This window comes from Sabethes cyaneus, chromosome 2, assembly GCF_943734655.1.
Source record: "Sabethes cyaneus chromosome 2, idSabCyanKW18_F2, whole genome shotgun sequence".
Classification (NCBI taxonomy): domain Eukaryota; kingdom Metazoa; phylum Arthropoda; class Insecta; order Diptera; family Culicidae; genus Sabethes; species Sabethes cyaneus.
In genome coordinates, this window is record NC_071354.1 from 65,562,227 (window position 1) to 65,583,528 (window position 21,302).

Consider the following 21,302-nt stretch of genomic DNA (forward strand, 5'->3'; position numbering starts at 1 on the left):
AAAATGACAGGTGGTTGCTTGCATTGGAGTTGTCAAAATTTCTTCGGTAAATAACAAGATTTTTTCTTGAGCTGTTTTCTTTTCAGCAGCGTACCCCGCTTTAGGGGTGTCAATGAAACGATGTTTTGTTAGTAAATTTGTTCGAAGTGTTAGGTCTGTTAGTCTGTGATGCTAGTGTACAAGCAAAATGTGCAGGACGATGGTTTTTAATGGATTTTCTTCTATGTGTCATGTCAGTTCGTCAGTGGTTTCCCTATGTGCAGTTTTTGTGATATACAAAGATTTCTTCGTATATAAATTTCTAAACTCCTTATATTTCTGGGTGAGTTGAATTTTTTGTAGAAATGTTTGTTTTAAACAAATTATACAGAAAATTCTCTATTATTTAAAATTGGCCAAAATACATTTTTTTTTCAAAAACCTTACAACTCAGGGGGCTGATATGACGTCACATTTTCGTTGCTCACATGAAAAAGGCGGCAAACGCAAAGCGATTTCACAAAACGAATTTAACTAACCATTTTCACAGTTTCATGTATTTCGCATCAATTGCCTGCCTGGGGCATTGGCTATGTGATGCTAAAACCGTGGCTAAAATCAAACTAAAACTAACAAAATTTAACAATTTACATATCCGACACGGTTGTCAGCTTGAGCCCATCTATGAAGCTGACAGCGTGGGCCCGCTCTATGTTGGCTACGTTTTTTTATGTACAGATTGGTATTGGAAGTGTCATTCCCGTGTTACAACTGCTTTGGACCACCAAAAGCAAAAATGTCTATGCTCAATCAGTCAATCTTGAGATAATGCAGTCTTTGTTTTTATGGCTATACTATTCATCCATTCCTACCACCAGGCGTCTCTGCAGGTACCTATCAAAGACCTTTTCATTCATTCGTTCATTCATTCATGCAAGCAAAACATTACGTTCGCTGATCGAAAAAGGACTTTACGAGAGAAACCGCTATGTACCGGCTCTCGTTGTCCGGAACTGTAATGCTTTTGTTTATCTCGTGTTTCTATCGCTTCTATGTTTCGTGCTGTCTGGCAGTGACGCCAGTTGTACAGTTTTTGTAATATTTTCTATTTGATTATGTTGTAAATGTGCATTTATATCTTTAACAAAATACAACACGAAACCTAAACATATATCAGAATTGTATTTTAGAAATGCAAAAATAAATACTTACATATTTACAATAAAATCTACAGATTTCAGGTAGGTTTCTATGGCAATTTTTGTTAAAAAGATAAAAAGAACTTGTTTGAGACCTTCCACTGGACTGGAAATATGGCATCACCGCCATTTGCTGCACTCGATTGCTCTTGCTAAAGTATCGCGCAATCAGTTTCGTACAAAGGGCCCTCGAAGTAAGAGGTTGCACACAGTTCAAAACGCAATAGTAATTTGTTTTTCAATAAAAGCTTGAAGAAATGTGACCAGCCCTACTCTCAGAAATACCAAAAAATGTTCAATAGTTGAAACGTAAAGCCAAGTGTGCTTAGTGCGATTTGCTTTCATTTGCTTGAGTCACTTCTGTCGCAATTTCTACGCCTCAGAACCGTGCCCAACCAGACATTTTGGATCGGGTTATCCTGCTTCCTCTGCGGCATCATGGCATCGTACGGTTCCAGTTCACCGGCAGCATCGATGCTTAGAAACCCGCCAACGGCCCTGCAGCTGCTGCTGGAAGAAATAAACTTTCAGCGGACCAAGGAAATGCGACAGCTGCTGAAAGATGGTAGGTTTTTCGCCTCAGAGACTCATCATTTCATAATGGCTGGCGATTATCGATTTTTCCCAGAATGACATTTTCTTCATCCTACCACTGGGGATGGGTAAACACAAACCGGAAAACCATAAAGCCCTTTAAGAGAAAGAGTAAACAAAATTCGGAGAGAAAATGTTTTCCCAAAAACCCTTTCTCCGGCCAGCTGATTTTTGTTTATGTTGTGCCCAAGGCGATGGCAGACATCGTTTGTTTGTTTTTACCTCTCTGATGTTGTTTCTGTGCATAGAGCGTAAAAACTTTAGATGCGCCGGACGCCAGAATGGCGCAGTCACAAAGCGTTTGAAGGCTAACTAAACTTTAGATGAATGACTTGACGGTGTGGTTTTGCGACCGAGTCCAGCAAACCGAAACTGTGTATGTACACATGATTCATCGCTGGGTTGTCTGATTCAGTTGCAAAATCTATCTTGCACTCAAAGAAAAACCAACCGAAGCATCTGCTTTTTGAGAGAAGTCACTTGAAATGCATTTAATTGCCTATGAAAAAATTTATCAACTTTTAAAAATATAAATGCGAGTTATCTTGAACAATTCATGTAAGTTTGATAGAACAGACCGAAATTTACTTTGTGTGTAAACATTCTTTTTCGAAAGGGGGCTCCCCGAAATGACATGCATTCTATACGATAGCTTTTTAGCTCCATCTTGCTGACTACAATTACGTAAAATTGCAAAATCAGTTCAAAGAAGTAAGCATTTTTTATGATTATAGGACTTTTACATTCGGGTAGAAAATGTAATCAATCTTGCATATGAAAAATTAAATAAACATGCAATTAAACAGTGAGCCTTGTTACAAAAGAGAACAAAAATGAATAAATATCATTACGTATATATGTACCTGTCTCAACGAGAAAAAGCTGAAGATTTAATTTGAAATTGATTTAAATAAAATATTTGACATGACTTGGAATGATTTCAATTGCTAAAATAAGCGAGCACATCGTCCCCTGCAAAGGTTATCATAATAGGCAATAAATTTGGATGACGATGCCACACTTTTTCTTTGAATCAAGAAAAAAAACATGATTGTTAATGGTATATTTACGAACCAACAAATATTTGCAGATGGCGGTTTCGTCATGCTTCAGGGCACCACCTACTGGACGGATCTTTTCGTGCGGCACTTCCTGTTTCAAACGGAGAAGGTACACAGCATCGACTGCGACGATCTGCTGTTTTTCGTGCGCAAGAAGCACGTCAAAGGATCCTCGCGAGTGATGCCAAAATTCGAAACCGAAATCGAAGTATTTCGCAAGGACTCGCGAAAGTTGCCGATCGGCGATCCGGACGTGGACTGGGAGGAAACGGTCTACCTCAATCTGGTGATTCATCAGTTCGATTACACGCTGACGCTTGCCATCTGCACCCGGACGTCGCCCAAGGAGCTGCAGGTCCTGCGAAGACACTCGCAGAAGGTGTACGCATCGCCTAGCCGACGGAAGATGGACACCAAGGGCGATAGCGAGGAGATTACCTATCCGCACATCTGCTTTATGGTGGATAATTTCGACGAAGTTTTTCACGATATTTTGGTTCGCGACGGGGAGATGGTTTGCGTGGAACTGGTCGCGACGGATCGAGATGGGAGCGTGCAGGGTGTGATTTTTCTCGGCTCGATACGGTACGATGCGTTGAAAAAGGTCTACGATGCCAGGGTAAGGATTCAAATTTAAAGATGCAGAAGTAAGTTTTTGTCATGTTTCATACATCCTTGTAGCAATCTAGTCTAAGCTCTAAGGTAGCTCAGCGGATGTCGTTTGGGTTGTTCAGCTCCGGTGGTCCACAAACACGGTGTGAATTTGTGCGAATGAAAGGACCGCAAGGAAAAGGCCATGCCGAGATGGCTGTTACTAAACCAAAGGGATCAGGCGTAGAAACGCCTACAAGTGAACCGGGGTAAGTCGGTGAATAGTTTTTTTTCCGTTAAACAGGATCTAACCTAGCATGAAACGATTGTAGATTCTGCGCAACCGACATGTGGGACTCGGAGTGGGAGGAAGACTGTGACGAATATTACAACTATCGACACCAACGGCGGCTGAGTGACCCCAGTGCGAATCTCAACAATTTTAATCGGTATGGCTGGCGAACAAAAACAACGAATGAATCTTCGTACGGAGGATCAAAGGCACGTTCCGAGAACGAAGGACTAGATTGTCTGGCCAACGAAGTGTCCGAAATTGAGGCAGGCGATCTGAGAGACGGTAAGTGCCGAATGCTTCATAATGAGTTACTTAAGTTCTGTGTTGTGTACGTGTTGGGGTCCCATTGTCTCTGTGGTTAGCGGTGTCTATAACAATTCCCGATCAGGTCAAATCTGCAAAATTTTAAAATCCTCATTTTCAAATTCATAAGACTCCAAAACAAACTGAACAAATCTTGAGCATGAATAAAATCTAATAACTAGACGGAAGGAGTCTTGAATTGTCTAAAGGTAAAGATGAGCTACTGCCTAGGGCACGTATGCTTTGAGAGTTGATAAACGTCGTGTTTGGGAGGGAAGTTTTACTGTTCGGTTGGAGTGACACAAACTTCTATCTACAATACTATAATTATTGAATGTTTTATCTTTTTTTTCTATTCGTGGATGCTAAACAAGTCCACAATTTAAAATACTCTCATAAATTAAACAATAAACCACTAGCTGTTTACCTATCCGAATGCTTACGGTTGCTATTTTTAATGTTGTATATTTTTTCAACAATTTGTTGTTTCAGTTTGTCCTGTAATCGTGTTTTGATGTTTGTATTTTTGAGACGCTAATTCGATAAATGCTTTGCTAAACAGCTCTTTAAATAATTTCGCTTGGCTTTAAATTGGGACCCGCTGCCAGGGAGGCAGGACGATCACCCTGTAGAAAATTATTATTTCAATCCCGATTTACTGTAAATTTCGAATTTACTCCCTATTAGTTCCCATTAGTAACTGTTACAAAACATTTAGAATTTAATGCATTCCCAAACAAATTAACGGCGTTTTTTCTATCGCGCATTTTTACGTTCACATGCCCCAAGATTGCTTTTAATTTCTTATCGTTTTTCGTTTGTTTTTTCGTAGATCGTCCTGCTTCCTCGGTGTCCGATTCGAAGCTAACGCAACCCGATGGTACCTTTGCCGGCACAACGCACGGCTCGTTGGGTTTGGCCGGAAATCGTTTCTCTCTGGACGATCGTAAAATTTCCATCGGCAGTAGCAGCAGCTGTTGCAACTGTTTCGGACCTCGCAAACGGTGGAGTGACTCCGCTTCGGCACAAATGTCGGACGTGTACTACGTCCCATGCTCCAAATGTGAAGCCGAGGCTTTGGAGCTGGAAATTGATTCGCCAGCCTGTTTGAGTACCGTTTCGAAGGGACGTTCAACTGCTAATAAGCACCGTAATTTACTCATTGTGGAAAGTGAAATTGAATTTCCCAACGCTGGCAAGAAAAAGGCGCCGGGTAAAAGTGTTAGTTTGGAAGGAAAGAGCCCCAGAAAGGAGAAGCTTATTCTTTCCCCAAGTTTAAAAAAGAAAATTGAAAATAATAATAGAAGTGAGAAGTCTGAAGAAGGCGTGGAATATGAGATAGCGGATGACGCCGTCTCGTTGAATGGCGACTTGAGTGACGATGTGGTGAAGTTTGGTGTAATGAATGAACAAGATGCTAAACAGATGATTCGGGTGAATGGAAAGGAAGAGTTTCCAGCGGAAGAAACTATTGGTACTAAAAAGAAAGCAATAACCCAGAATAAAGTGCCCGATAAGGGAGACAAACAACTCAACTCAGCCAAAGGATCCAAAAAGTACTTTGAGAAGAACTCAAATGAAATGCCAGTGACTTCCAATATTGCATCTAGTAACAGTAACAGCAACAATGGTAGTAGATTTTCCTTCATCTATCGTAAAAATAGTAAACTGTCGCTAAAGAACAAATCACCTTCCGTGGATAGTAGTACTGAAAACACTAACAATAAGTCTAATAGAAGAAATAGTACCAGCAACAACGGTCTCTCTGGCCGGAGACAGGATGTAAATGGTAACCGAGGTGGAAGCAGGAGTGATCCTGAACCGGATATTGAGCGGGAATCTTCTCCAGAAGAGGAGCACCCTGACAATGCTAACATAATAGATGCACTCAGAGATCTGCGAGCGAAAAAAGCAAGCTCAACGTTGCCGAAGGTCAGAAAACTAACCTACAACAGTTTCTATCTGAGGCCACAGTACTTCAGTGCCCGTATGCAAGAAAACGTACCGAAACGACGCACACCGGATGGTACCGACATCTACTACTGGTGTGACTATCATCCAAAGAAGGGCCGAGGTTAATATTAGTTCGGTTTTTAATTACTGAAGCGTCGTTTGGACTGTCTGGTTTGTAGAAATATCTTGTCTATCTGGGAAAAAATCGCATATCGCAGTGATAAATCAGACAATCTAAACGAGTGTTATGGCTATAGGCCGCATGTTTTTCCAAAATTAGAAGAGAATAAAATCGTTTGTTTTTATTTTGCGCCATTCCAGAACTAGACGACGGAGCCTACAATCCTCTGTGGACAACGAAGGGTTTTACGCAAACGTTCCACTTCTGGAAGGAGAATCGTCGCCAACAGTCAACGCCGTTGAACGCATTTCTAACGTACGTAACGCTACCCTGGTGGAGCATTGCAAAAGGTACAAAATTTGTTTTTTCTTACATCAACATTATCCCTCAAATTGACATTATTACTTTCTCGGTAGATCTGCTGGATCATCGCGAGCAACCAATACTGACCTTCTAAACATTGAGCATTCCTAGCATCAAAACTGTACTATTTTCCAAAAGGGGAAACACAGCATACTCTGTAAAACGTACTGATAAAGCAACTAAGCTACTAGGAATTACAGCTTTTTACCTACACACAAAGAGCATCTCGTAGGATGCTTAGATAACTTTGCTTCTGAGTCAGGACACTCTCTCCTCTCTCGAAACTGTTTTTGTTCTACCCCCCACAGCCTAGTCCGGTTCTAAATTTTTACTTTTACTAGTCAGTTTTTAGAATTTCATTTTTTCTGTCCCCTCCAAAAATTAGGCCGGTTTTTTAAGACGTGCAAAGTGTTGTCACAAAAATTTAGGGATTTCAATGAAGAGATATTTAATACCTAGAATAGGGATAAAATGATTGTTTTGTGTCATAATTTGATCGTAGCACATTTCTCTATGCCCGGGTTTCCTGCTTTACGAAATGTGCTTCAATCAGCATTTTTGTATGTACCTACTTCAGCGGTCCCCGCTATCACGGAGGAACCTTGCTTACTTTCATCTTACGTGATCTGAACCCATAAATTGATAATCTTATGAAATATTGTTATACAAAGCTAACAAAAAGAAAGTAATGATAACCGCTAAAAAAGGAGTTCTTCAAGAATCGAGCGGTTGCGTGCAGCAAGAACAAATACATACATTCTTAAATATTGTAAAAACAGTAACTTACCGTACTACGAAGTGTGACTTCGGTTTTGAAGACTCTCAAAGAAATTATCATCCAATTTTATGGGATCTCTTCCGTCTGCCAGTAGTGCATCTTTCGTTTATTCTATCGGTCGGTCAAGTCAGTCGTTAATCAGCCGCAGCGCTTGATGGTTGTTTCGTCTTTAGTCGGTTATTTCGCGATAATCGGAGTTCATCCCAGCAGTGTAGTCGGTCAGAACAGAAAAGTTCAGTGAAACTGATAACCGCAGAAGAGAGACAACGGTGATAAGGACCATTATGGTTCCAGCGAGGTTCTCTATCGCAGTGCTGGTGCTAGTGATTGCTGTGGTGCACCCAAGTTTGACCTGTAGTAAAGTTCCGGTTTTTAACGGACGTCCGGTGACGAAGGAGAAACGACCGGGCGACAATGGATACCGGTTGGCAGTTCGGAACGAACCCAGTGGCTATGAACCAGGAAAAATCTATAACTGTAATTCAAATTCTTTATTTTGAATTTTCCTACTATCGCAATATGTAGATTACGATGCCGTGAACCTGAACGGATATTTGCTTGGGTCAAGCATTATCTCTAGCATTCTAGAAACCGGCGGGAGAGCGTAAAATCAGTTTTTACACTCGCATGTCTGTCGTACAGTCTAATTATGAAAGATGATAGTTTAATTATTGATGAGTACGCGAAACGGCATGCAACTGGTTCATCGTTGATAACGAATGTGATGGGAATGGGTTCAGGTCTTTGCGCGTCTTGTGCACTTAAATGTACTTTTGTTTATATTGAATTAAGCAGGCTTTAGTGCTTCAGCGTCAAGACCCGTGTAGTCCAATCGTCTATCATTGTTCGGTTTGTTCGTTAAGAGCTTCAAGTAGTATAATAGCAATGTCTGAGATATAACCGAGCTTATGTCATTGCTCTAACGTCACCAGAAAACGAATAATATAATTTCTGTAGGTTTTCCGCATTCATTGATCGAACAATATACCTGAGTGCAAAATTCCATGCTACTATCGTAAACATTTATGTTCATATACCGGCGATTCTTCTGTTCTACAGGCATTCGAATAATGTTGAAAACGGTAGTCTTTCTAATAAATAAATGGGTGAAGAAAGTAATGAAACAAAAGTGTTTTACAGTATCTCTAGGGCGGTACAAGACGCCACCTCAAGCAGACTTTTGTTGTTCCTGGTAACGTATCTGAAATCGGATGTGTTAGCCAGGTCGACTCTCTATCTGATAACGACATTCCTGACACTAAGTTTTATGACTTTTACTGTGACCAATATGATGATCATCAGTCTTCCCCGGTCCTGTGCGACGATGTGCGTGATGATTCACAAGCGATAGCTAGACTTCCATTGGAATGCAATGTATACAGTATTTCCGAAGCCCGTTATCCGTCCGACTCAGTCGAGCCTCCCGCAGCTAGCGCTTATTTCAGTCGTCTCAGTCCTGCCGTCGAAATTGAACCAGCGGCTTCTTTTTTTCCTCCATCTGAACAAAATCCACTCCCATGAAAAGAGAATTTGTTGGTTTTTTACCAAAACGTGCGTGGATTCCGGACCAAAATTGACGTTTTTTGTTGCTGTTGTAGAATCGAACTACAGTATCATCGTTCTATTCAGCGCTGCTCTTTCACAATTCAGCTCGCACAATAGCAACAAATCACATGGTTGCAATGTACTCGCATCGTGATCTCAGGTTAAGTGGTTAAGTGCTTACATTGAGCCCATCACGATCTGCAAAACGCGGGGGAATGGGGAAGACGAAGAGTGAAGTTGCTAGGTCAAATGTCAAACGATAAGAATCGGTGTCATTTACCTACCAAAAGGCAGGCATTTCCCTGCAAGGTTTTACACAGATTAACCTCCTAGATAACACAACATCGTGATATAAAGTTCACATTAAATCGTTTTCATGTCAATTTTACATTGGAATTGTATAATGATTAGAGTATGTCAAAACAAAGTAAACCATTTTTTTTGCAGTCGTGCGTGTCCTCATATACAACTCATGACTGAATTTGAATTATAAAGCAGTATAGATGATTGCAATATATGTTCTTATCTGACATAAAATATAACTTTTCCGTTCAGATATGATGTCGTATTTGCAATCGAGATATACAAACCAAATGGTTTACTGGGCCACTACTCAATAGAAACTCTTGCCTTCTCGATTTGGTTTTGGCCAACGAAAATACCAGTCCGATTTGATAGGCCCAGGAAGCTGCCGAACCCGCTGTCCTTATGACGCTGATCACCTCGTTGCGTCGCGTTGATTTTCTTATGGATTCGACGATTAAGGATCACCTTTCAGATCACTTTCAGAGTGATACAGAGCCGTCATAGTTCCCAAATTCAGATGGGTTCCCTTTCTTGGTGAATTTCACCAAGAGGCCTTGCATTCAGTTCACGGGAAATGTCGTAATTTCCCAGATATTACTGAAGTGCTAATGCAACATTTACGGTGATAATACTGGGTAAGCTTTCAGCATCGTGGATGAAATGCAGTCCATTCCAGGTGCTCTGCAAGACTCCTTACATATGAGTGCTGCTTCAATTTCAACTAACGACGGATGCCTGGTACCTCGAGAGTTTTGCACGGACGAACATAACCTCGCTTCTTTGACATCTATCGGTGGTTTGTTTACATGGACTGAGAATGCGGGTTAAAATGATGGAAGTGAATATTGTTAAAAGCGTTTACAGCAGGTCAGAAAAGCACGAAAACTGTCATTCCAAGTAGTTTGGAGGGGAACACTGCTAGACAATACGCTTTTTAGACGCGTTTAGTAAACAGTAAACAGTAGACAGATAGTAAACAAACCCCGAATAGATGTCAAATGGGTGAATCGCGTTCATTCGTGACGTCAGCGTGCAAAACCTTATTGTAGGCATCACGTGCTGCCGATTTAGTTGACCTGCGACATTTGAGACTTGGAAGAGTTGTTTAGATGTTCAGTTCAACGTTTAGTCTGTATGGTCAATCAGCAACTGGTCACCTATGCCCTTGTTGAGCGGCATCTTCGCAATGGTCCTAACACCACTAAGACGGCGAAAAATTTCTGCAACAACTCTCTCTTCTTTTTCAGCTAGATAGTTGACCTTGGCTCTCATGTCCCGTTTATAAGACTTCTTAACAGCCCTCTCCAGCTTGGCGTATCATTGACGGCTTGACGGGTTGTCATTGATGGGTTAACCGCCCTGATTCGTTCCCGTTCAATCCTGGTTTACGCCGTTTTTGAAATCATGCAACTATCATTTTAGCGTTTTTTTCATGTGTGGACTCATTACTGCGACCAGTATAGTTGTTGATCTATTGTAATATCGCCCGGGTGTTTGCTATATGACCTGCACTGCATTTCTTTTTGCTATAATCGCTATTGAGTGAGCGATATGCTTATTAAATTTTATGCGTGCTTGCGTGTACAGTGGACCCCCGTTCGTTTGAACGATTCCTCATGCAAACTAACGGGGTTAGCTTTTAATTTGAACAACTGGTAACCCTAAATATACTGGAGCTTGTGTGAACTAGCTGCCCTGTTCTTTGTTATTGTTTTGGTGGTTTGATTCAGTTGGCAGTTGCAAGCAGCGAATATTTCATTCTCCGATAAGATTTCTACTATAATCGTTGGGAAAACGCATTGTGAAACAGATTAAACACGCTAGATCAGTACAAACAAATCGTGTTTATGTGCATTGTCTGCATAAGCAAATGATGTCATATTGAGAATGACATTTGAACCATTTTTAATTTGCACATCGTGCAAACCAGCGGGGTTCAAGTTAAAAAGTGTTCAGATTAAAAACGGTCAAACGAACGGGGGTCCACGGTATTGGGGTTTACCCTTCTTTCAAAGCTTGGTCTACTTTACCCACTTATTCCTCGCTGCCAGCACTATCCCATATTATAGCCGTCCCAGGCGAGGACTCATTCGTACCTCTGACCAGTATACTTAACTAAAGGGGGGAACTTTGCACTGTCAAGAGGCTTCAGAGGGTAAATATAGAATTCAGCACGAAGGAAGGGTAAATTGGAGGGGCCTGAGAATTAACCCATGCTAAAGTCACTTGACATCGAATGGCTTGATTCTACGAAGATTCGAACCCACGACCACTTGCCTGTCTCAGCAGACTCGGTAACCTTGCGGCTACGGAGCCCCCCCCTTTAGCGTTTATCCGTTCCCATCTTATCAATGCCGCGTAAGCATCTTAGTCACAGTATTTGGAGCTATAGGCGGCTACTCTTCTCTTGCCAATTGAGGCAACTTGCCTTGCTGGGCAAGGTCTATGGCCACACTCTGGACTTCTGAATTTTATAAAATTGAATAGAAAGCATTTATTTCGAATTGCAGAATGATTTGAGGTTCAAATGGAAATGAGAGATTTCTCTTTTAATGCGTTAATCCAGTAATGGCCAAATTGTGGCCCGCGGCTATACACAACCAATCGTCTGTATCTGTTATATTTCTGAACGCAATTATGCAATGAACATGATCTGACATGAGGTTTGTCATAATCTGTGCGGTTCGCGACAAAGTGTTTGTCGCTTGTAAGTAGTGATGTCAATGAATCTGAATCTGATCGCTCCTATGGTCTTGATCGCTAGAAGCGATTTTTTCCATCCCTGGTCCCGAGACATGATAGTTGAGAACCAGGAAAAACCCAGGAATTTGAAGTCACAGATTAAGTCGCTCCCGGACCGGAGTTTGCCTAACTTGCCCAAGTGTATATGTTAAGATTGGTACAGAAGAATCGAAATTATTTTGTTATCAAAAGGAAGTTCCTGAAGGATAAGCTTCTTCCTTTGCTTTTCACAATGTTACAATGTTAATCAAGAAGCTCTCTATATTGCTATTCTGGTTGCTGCTCATTTTATGTTGATGATGTAAAGATATATCTGCGTGTAAAAAACGTTCTCGGTTCTGTCTAAAATCTCTCGAAAGCAACTCGGATTTATTCTCAAAATTGCTCCGGGATCCGCGTTGCCTGCGGTCGCTGTACTGTGCTGCAACCCTGCTCTATAGTATGGAGTCCGTTTCAAGCAAACTGTATGTTGGGAAGGCATCCCACCAACCGTTAAATGACCGAAGTAGCACCGAAGTTACCAGTGGGACTCTTCAGTTGACAGCCGTCAACGTGACAGACGCTACCGCGGCTCTCGGTGTGCGATCATTCTTATCCGGTGACGGCCATCATGTTTCATCATTCTTATTGCGATAGCAGCAGCTCGCGGAGCACCTTTTATTTCATGTAGTTAATTATCGTACAAATATATGTTTTATCGTTAACCGCGAGTTGCCACTACACCGAAACGCCCTATCGCAACAGTGGCGACGAGATAGTGGCGGAGTTATACCGAAATTAGCGCGTTTTTCGAATGAAATAGTGATTTAGTGAGTCGGAGTAACACGAGAAAAAAATCGCGATGGCGACCAATCAGGCATTAGGAAGCGCTGGAGTTCCGCAACAACCAAGCGTCACGGATGCTATAATACAGATCCTGAACAACCAGCACGCGCTCATGGCGCAGCTTTCACAGCAGCTTTCCGCCACGCAGGTTGCCATTTCAAAGCTGTCTCGCGATGAAACCGTACTGGATTCCCTGGCAAGCAACATGGTGGAATTCGCGTACGAAAAGGAAAGCGGACACACATTCGACGCGTGGTTTTCTCGCTACAGTGATCTTTTCGATAAGGATGCCGACAAGCTGGACGACGCTGCTAAGGTACGACTCCTCCTACGCAAATTGAGCCCACCGAACCACGAGCGCTACAATAGCTTCATTTTACCTAAACTCGCTCGTGAATTCACCTTCACTGAAACGGTAGAAAAGCTAAAATCTCTGTTCGGTGCGTCCACTTCCATCTTTCGCCGGCGCTACAACTGTCTCCAGACAACCAAGGAGGATAGTGAGGATTATCTCGCCTACTCATGTAGGGTGAACAAATCCTGCGTCGACTTCAAACTGTCAGAGCTCACCGAAGAGCAATTCAAGTGCCTGACGTTTGTGTGTGGCCTCAAATCAAAGCAGGACGCTGAGATCAGGATGCGGCTAATTAACAAGCTAAACGAAGCTGCGGATCTCACTCTTCAGCAAGTGGTCGAGCAATGTAATAACCTGGTTAACCTCAAAATGGATACCGTTATGGTGGAAAACCCGCCGACTGTGAGTTTCGTTCATCGCAACCAGCAGCAGTCTAGGCATCGATCAACCAGCAGTACACCATCGCAGGATCAACCTAAAACACCTTGTTGGTCTTGCGGAGGGATGCACTTCAGCAAGGACTGCCGTTTCCGCGATCATAGTTGTGACTGCGGTAAGCGCGGTCATCGAGAGGGGTATTGCGCATGCTTTTCATCGAAATCATCGAACAGCGTTCCGAGCAAGCGCAACCCCATGAAACACAGGAAGAAAAGAAACCGTGAGCAGTCAACAAAAACGGTGACAGTGCGGAACATCCATCAAAGTCGGAAATTCATCGACGTGCAGCTCAATGGTGTCCCTCTCCGGCTGCAACTGGATACTGGGTCGGACATATCAATCATCTCGCACCAGTCTTGGATCAAACTTGGTCGGCCAAGAGCACAGCCAGCATTGTGCCGAGCCAAAACAGCGTCTGGGGAGCCACTCGACATCGTTTCCGAGTTGCAGTGTAGCATAACCCTCAACAACATCACCAGAGAGGGTAAGTGTTACGTATCAGCTCCTAACGTTCATCTCGACATTTTAGGCATTGATTTGATGGACCAGTTCGGTCTATGGAATCAACCGATCACTGCATTCTGCAACCAAGTTGCCATTCAGCAGACTCAGGATGTTTCCGATCTCCGCGCCCGTTTTCCCGACGTGTTCACTACGAAAATGGGCCTGTGTAACAAAACACCGATACAATTGGTGCTGAAGGACAACTTTAAACCGGTGTTTCGACCAAAACGACCGGTTGCCTACAGCATGCAGAGTGTTGTGGAAGAGGAACTGCACCGGTTGGAAAGTCTTGGAATCATCAAAAAAGTTGACTTTTCCGACTGGGCGGCACCGATAGTGGTCGTACGGAAGCCGAACGGAACAGTTCGCATATGCGCGGATTACTCGACTGGGTTGAATGCTGCGCTAGAGCCGAATTGTTATCCACTTCCCCTGCCTGAAGACATCTTTACGAAAATGGCCAACTGCAGGTACTTCAGCCACATTGACCTGTCGGACGCCTACCTCCAGGTGCAGGTCGATGAAGCAAGTCAACCGCTTCTTACAATCAACACGCACAAAGGTCTCTACCAGTATTCTCGATTGTCGCCTGGCATAAAATCAGCTCCAGGGACATTTCAGCAAATAATGGATGCCATGCTCGCAGGTCTAGAATGCACCGCTGGTTATCTAGACGACATCATGGTAGGGGGCCGCACGCCAGAGGAGCATCGACGGAATCTCTACTGTGTTCTCACTCGCCTGCAGGAGTTTGGGTTCACCGTGCGCATTGAAAAATGCAGCTGTAACATGCGTCAAGTTAAATATCTTGGTCAGATCCTCGATGGAGATGGCATTAGACCAGACCCGGAAAAGGTGGCTGCAATCGTCAACATGCCACCCCCGCACGACATCTCTACACTTCGATCGTACTTGGGTGCGATTAATTATTATGGCAAATATGTCAGGGAGATGCGTACTCTGCGGCAGCCCATGGATCAGCTGCTCAAAGCAGGCACCAAATTCGAATGGTCGTCTGCATGCCAAAAATCATTCGATCGTTTCCGGGAGCTTCTTCAGTCGCCGTTGCTACTGACACACTACAACCCTGCTATGGATATCGTTGTGTCGGCGGATGCGTCAACGGTCGGGCTGGGAGCCCGCATCGCACACAGATTCCCCGACGGGACCGTTAAAGCCATCTACCACGTATCACGTAGCCTGACGCCAGCAGAAAACAACTACAGTCAAGTCGAAAAGGAGGGCTTGGCATTGGTGTTTGCCGTGACACGATTCCACAGAATGCTGTTTGGTCGTCGCTTCACATTGGAGACCGACCACAAACCACTTCTACAGATATTTGGCTCGAAGAAGGGCATTCCCACCTACACCGCCAACCGGCTTCAGCGGTGGGCCCTTACCCTTCTCCTCTACGACTTCGAGATCTGCTATATTGCCACGGACAGCTTTGGACACGCTGACGTACTCTCCAGACTTATCAACCGTCACGTGCGACCAGAGGAGGAGTACGTGATCGCCAATCTCGAACTGGAGGATAGCGTTCGCACCGTTGTTAATGAGTCGCTACAAGTTTTTCCGCTCTCGTTCAAGGCCATTCAGAGTGAAACCAAAGGCGACGTAAATCTACAGCAAGTCATTCGCTTCGTCAACGAAGGCTGGCCATCGAAGAACAGCATAACCGATCCCGGAATTCAACAATTCTACCAACGTCGAGAAAGTCTTTCCGTCGTAGCAGGATGCCTCCTTTACAGCGAAAGGGTGGTCATTCCGCCATCGTTCAGAAAACGTGTTCTCCAACAGCTGCACAAGGGGCACCCCGGAATTGAACGAATGCGTTCCGTTGCTCGTCAACATGTATACTGGCCAAACATCGATGACGACGTGGCGAAGCTTGTCGGTTCGTGCAACGAGTGTGCCAGCGTGGCCAAAACAGACAGGAAGACTACCATGGAATCCTGGCCCACACCAGCGAAACCGTGGCAGCGCCTACATCTAGACTACGCAGGTCCGCTAGATGGGAACTTTTTTCTCATTCTGGTGGATTCGTATACAAAATGGCCTGAGGTGGTGCGAACCAAGGAGATTACCACCACAGCAACTTTGCGAATCCTACGTGGCATCTTCGCGAGGTACGGTCAGCCCGAAACACTGGTTACTGACAATGGGACGCAGCTCACCAGTGACCGCTTCGAATCGTACTGCGACAAAAATAGTATCGTTCATCTGAAAACAGCGCCTTTTCATCCGCAATCAAATGAATTAGCTGAGAGGTTTGTCGACACGTTTGAACGTTCGCTTAAGAAAATCATCGCAGGAGGGGAAACCCTCGACGAAGCCATAGACACCTTTCTTCTGTGCTACAGAACCACACCCTGTCGCAGCGCACCTGGTGGGAAATCTCCCGCTGACCTGATGTATGGACGAACTATCCGTACGTCCTTGGAGCTACTTCGCCCGCCTACGTCGTACCACAAGTTGCCGAGGAACTGCTCAGGAAAAGCAATTTAACCGGAAGCACGGAGCGAAAGCTCGGTGTTACAATCAACAAGATCACATCTGGGCTAAGGTTTATGCAGCAAATAAGTGGACCTGGCAACCTGGTATAGTGATCGAGCGCATCGGTCGGGTGATGTATAACATCTGGCTACCATCAAAGCAAAATCTTATCAGATCCCACCGCAACCAACTGCGGACTCATCAATTAGCTGAAAGTGATGCAGAAACTGAAACGACACCGAGTAGCGTGCAAGTACCGTTGTCTATTCTCCTGGACAGTTGGGGTCTACGTCCTACACTTGAACCGGAAGCCGAGGAAACCGACTTGCCGGCCTTTCTCCAATCAGACCTGCAGCCACAGGTTATCCGTCGACATCATCGAACTCCCCTTAGCAATCAACTGCAGCAACCGATTCCTACTCGCCAGTCTTCGAGATTGCGAAGGCAGCCTGCGAGGTACGATCCGTATCACCTGTTCTAAAAGGGGGAGGTGTTGGGAAGGCATCCCACCAACCGTTAAATGACCGAAGTAGCACCGAAGTTACCAGTGGGACTCTTCAGTTGACAGCCGTCAACGTGACAGACGCTACCGCGGCTCTCGGTGTGCGATCATTCTTATCCGGTGACGGCCATCATGTTTTATCATTCTTATTGCGATAGCAGCAGCTCGCGGAGCACCTTTTATTTCATGTAGTTAATTATCGTACAAATATATGTTTTATCGTTAACCGCGAGTTGCCACTACACCGAAACGCCCTATCGCAACACTGTATTACGAGGATCGAAGCGGTACAGAAGAAGTTCATAAACTATGTCCTTCGGATGCTACTCTGGAGTAACCCGTTGGATTTGCCACCATACGATACACGTTGCAAATTACTAGGACTCGAAAGGCTTGTGGACAGGCGTACGATAGCTCAAGATTTGTTTGTCGCCGAGCTACTGATCAACTATTCAAATCTTCTTGAACATCGGAACCAACTCTTTGAAAGAAGAACTTTCTTCACCTCGATGCACGGAAAATTAACTACGGCCAGTATAATGCGTCAAGGCACATGGCAGCTAAATTTAGCACTATCTACGAGTTGTTGGATTTTGGCATATCCATCGATGCTTTCCCAGTGACGATAGCTGTGTGTAGTTAATATAACAATGACTTGTAAATGTTATCGTTGTAATTATACTAATATGCATAAAGCCCATGTAGCGTCGAATGATTATTTAACTAAATAACAAATAAAATCCTCCAGCCTCCCAGTTGGCCTAGAGGTATGATACTGGCCTAATAAGCCAGTCGTTGTATGTTCGAATCTCGACTGGGAGAGGCTGTTAGAGTCAGTAGGATCGTAGCAACTTTGCTTTTTTTAGCAAATAAAAGTAATTTGAGCAACTTTGAGATGAATTTGGCCCAAGCCGAATTTTTTAGCAATACATATTAATAAAAATTCTTCTTCTTCTTCTTCTTCTTCTTCTTCTTCTTCCAAGTGTTTCTCGTCGGTTCCCGCACGCACGTGAAGTTGCAACAGTTCACCCATTTCATGCTGACCGCCCAGGCCAGCGGTGGCACTGCGAAGAATGCTCGAACCTTCATTGCCGGTCCTAAGCGAGTCGGACGCTTTCAGCTGTTCAGCGATTCGCTGACAAAGTTCTACGATCATTGTGTGAATACCGTGACACAGGCGGACGATTTTCCCAAGACCGAGATCCAGGTGATGTGGGTTGCACCGGCTAGCGGTTCCGGGTGCGTTAGCTTGTCGGCCATGGTTTTCGAAGGGGAGGATTCTTGGTATTCAGATGACGGTGCACTAACCAAGGTCCTGTGTGAAATAAAACCCGATCCGTCCTCGGTGAAGGGGGAATGTTGCGCTTGCGATGAGGCTAAGTACAATGTACGTCATGAAAAATCTACATTTCCCATCACTAACAATCAACATTTGAAATAATTACAGTTCATATTCGAGGGCATCTGGTCAAACGAAACACACCCCAAAGATTTCCCATTTGCGGTTTGGCTCACTCATTTCTCTGATGTCATTGGTGCATCCCACGATACCAACTTTTCATTTTGGGGTGAAAATCACATCGCAACCGATGGATTTCGCTCACTTGCCGAATGGGGCTCGGTTCGTCAACTCGAGCAGGAGCTGCGCGGTAAAGGTTCTCGGCTCAGAACGCTTATAAAGGCTGGTGGTTTGTGGTATCCGAGGGTAAACTCAAACACGACCTCAAACTTCCGCGTTGATCGAAAACATCACAAAGTTTCGTTGGCCTCAATGTTTGGTCCATCCCCAGATTGGGTGGTCGGTGTAAGCGGACTTGATCTTTGCAGCGAAGATTGCACTTGGGTGGAGTCGTTGGACGTTGATTTGTTTCCGTGGGATGCAGGAACTGACAACGGTATCAGCTATATGTCGGCAAACTCCGAGACCCAACCGCGAGAAAGAATGCATCGTATAACGACACTGTATCCGGAAGATCCGCGGGCTCCTTTTTATAATTCAAGAGCTAAAGAAATGATTCCGCTGGCGAAGGTTTACTTCCGGCGGGAGAAGGTGATCCATCGAAATTGTGATGATGAGTTTCTTCAGGCACAGGTACTGGAATTAGCCGAGAACACAGAAGAGGTCACCAGGCCGGAATGCGAAACTACAAATTATAGCGATTGGACACCATGCTCGGTAAGCTGCGGTAAAGGAATTCGCATGAGAACAAGAGAGTACTTGCAGCCAGAGAAGGCAGCAAGGTTCCAGTGCAATAGACAGTTGATATCGAAGGAAATGTGTGTAGCAGATATTGCCGAGTGTTCAGATGACACACAAGATCTCGAGGATAGTTCAGAAGATATTGGAAAAACGGCGGCAAACGTAAACGACGAGGGTGAAGGAATTGGTGTTTGTAAGACTACGAGATGGAGCGAATGGTCGGAATGTTCCGCGAGCTGTGGAATTGGAGTCTCCATGCGAACTAGAACATTTGTCGATCACGCTGGAAGAAAGAAGTGTCCTCACATAAGGACTGGTAAGACACCTGAATTGACAGTTTTTTTAAATAATGTTGACGAATTGTTAATTTTTCAGTTGAAAAGGAAAAATGTATGCAACCGGAATGTTCACTAACAGATATGGAGGTACCGGATTCTATGTGCCCCGTGACATCCTGGAGCGATTGGAGTCCATGCAGTGCTACTTGCGGTAGAGGGGTGAAAATCCGAACCCGTCTACTGTTGGTTACGCCGGACCTTCAACAAAAATGCTCACAGAGAGTAGAACTGAACCAACAGCGTGCTTGTACCGAGAAAGCGGATTGTTTGTTTGATGTGTTTACTGCCAGGGAAATCTGTTCTCAAGCTCCAGACGTTGGTCCTTGCAGAGGGAAGTATGAACGATTCGCGTATGATGGAGGAAGAGAGCTTTGTGTGCCATTTGTCTACGGAGGTTGTCGGGGTAATCGAAACAATTTCTTGACCAATGAGGACTGCATGCAGACCTGCCAGCGCACCAAAGGTTAGGTGTAAACAAATTTATTTGTGTTTATTTACAACTTTTTGTCTTTGTTTTAGATTACGGCGATAACCGAGATCTTCGCCGACAGTCTTTAATAGAAGATCCAAGACGCTCTCCGCAACAGGAAGCCGGCTTACCGGTTGATTGTGTTTTATCGGACTGGACCGAGTGGAGTTCTTGTAGCGTTACCTGCGGAACAGGTCGTTCTGAAAGGTACCGAAATGTGCTGGTTGAAGCTCGAAATGGAGGCCAACCTTGTCCCAACAGGATAATAAAGCGACGAAAATGTACTGGTCCTCCATGCGCTTAGGCAACTTTTCAATCTAAAGTTTGGCATTTAGCAACACATTTAAAAATTATCTGATAGTAGTAAAATTGACCATATCTGATAAAAATTATTCAACTTCTGGTTAGATTATCGGAAGACAGTGTTTGTCGTTGAAGACAATGTAGTTTTGGAAAAATTGCTATGGGACTATAATAAATCAAACATGAAAATGGATAGTAATTTGTATTTTGGTGATTTTGCAATCCAATTCAGACCCATTTTAAAAAGTTTTCCTAATATTTTCTGTTGCGGTGGAGAAGTTGAAAGAAAAATCAAAATATACCCTATACCTCATTAAAATTTCTCCAAAAGAAATGGTCTTATTTGTCAAATCCTAATATCAATACTCAATCCCCATGAGTTTCAAAATAATGATCATTCCCAAATTATATAATGCAATAGGGGTAATAGGTAGATATGTTACACACCGGCAACCCACTACAGCAATGATTTGTTAATCGAGGGTTCGTTAATCATTATTGGACGGTTCGTTAGTTAGGTGTTCGTTAGTTGGGCCATTCTCCAACTAAAAAGCCCTTGAATGTCCAAATTCTATTGAATTTTCGAGTTTAGAAATTTCCATCGACTGTCAGTCACGCCCAGTTACGAAACACGACTCGAGTTTGTTTGGGTGTAGTCATGACCCAACGAGTTCAGGTTGTATAGGTATATAGAAGTGTTACGGAGGATGCAAAAATGCTGAAAAGCAAGCTGAAACCCATAAATATCTGCGTTCTGAACTTAATGAATATTGCAATATGATTTTTTGTTTTTCGTTCCCGCATTACAGCAATCCGTTTTCTTGAAGAATGATTACCTGACATTTTGTATGAAATTGTAAGTAAAATATCTGAAACTATCTGAAAGACGATGTTTACATCTGTGGATTTTCTTTATTTTGGTCATCAAATTTGGTTTCTCACGAAATTTTTTTTACTAAGCTGAATTATGCACAGAAAATTTAAGATCGTTCATGCACCATCGTTTTATGACCATAACTCTGGAACAAAAAAAGTTCTGTCG

At 43.6% G+C, this 21,302-nt stretch overlaps 2 protein-coding genes across 2 annotated transcripts; both read left to right on the forward strand.

Moving 5' to 3' along the window:
- Positions 1–1,392: 1,392 nt before the first annotated feature.
- LOC128734549 (uncharacterized) lies at positions 1,393–7,196 on the forward strand. Its single transcript, XM_053828803.1, has 7 exons — positions 1,393–1,743; positions 2,863–3,452; positions 3,515–3,693; positions 3,757–4,001; positions 4,855–6,096; positions 6,297–6,446; positions 6,513–7,196. The coding sequence occupies exons 1-7, from the start codon at positions 1,617–1,619 to the stop codon at positions 6,551–6,553; spliced, it is 2,574 nt and encodes an 857-aa protein (XP_053684778.1). The 5' UTR covers positions 1,393–1,616; the 3' UTR covers positions 6,554–7,196.
- Positions 7,197–7,381: 185 nt separating this feature from the next.
- On the forward strand, positions 7,382–20,446 carry LOC128734165 (spondin-1). The gene is made up of 5 exons (XM_053828209.1): positions 7,382–7,714; positions 17,934–18,337; positions 18,398–19,466; positions 19,526–19,951; positions 20,008–20,446. Exons 1-5 carry the CDS (start codon positions 7,522–7,524, stop codon positions 20,259–20,261), a joined length of 2,346 nt encoding a protein of 781 aa, XP_053684184.1. The 5' UTR covers positions 7,382–7,521; the 3' UTR covers positions 20,262–20,446.
- Positions 20,447–21,302: the final 856 nt, after the last annotated feature.

Excerpts from the sequence above, each read along its gene's own strand:
- LOC128734549 (XM_053828803.1), top strand. The coding sequence starts at position 1,617 with ATGGCATCGTACGGTTCCAGTTCACCGGCAGCATCGATGCTTAGAAAC. Across the intron at positions 3,453-3,514 it reads AAAAGGTCTACGATGCCAGG|CAATCTAGTCTAAGCTCTAA; the intron begins GTAAGGATTCAA and ends ACATCCTTGTAG. Across the intron at positions 4,002-4,854 it reads GGCAGGCGATCTGAGAGACG|ATCGTCCTGCTTCCTCGGTG; the intron begins GTAAGTGCCGAA and ends GTTTTTTCGTAG.
- LOC128734165 (XM_053828209.1), top strand. The coding sequence starts at position 7,522 with ATGGTTCCAGCGAGGTTCTCTATCGCAGTGCTGGTGCTAGTGATTGCT. Across the intron at positions 18,338-18,397 it reads GCGATGAGGCTAAGTACAAT|TTCATATTCGAGGGCATCTG; the intron begins GTACGTCATGAA and ends AAATAATTACAG. Across the intron at positions 19,952-20,007 it reads GACCTGCCAGCGCACCAAAG|ATTACGGCGATAACCGAGAT; the intron begins GTTAGGTGTAAA and ends TCTTTGTTTTAG.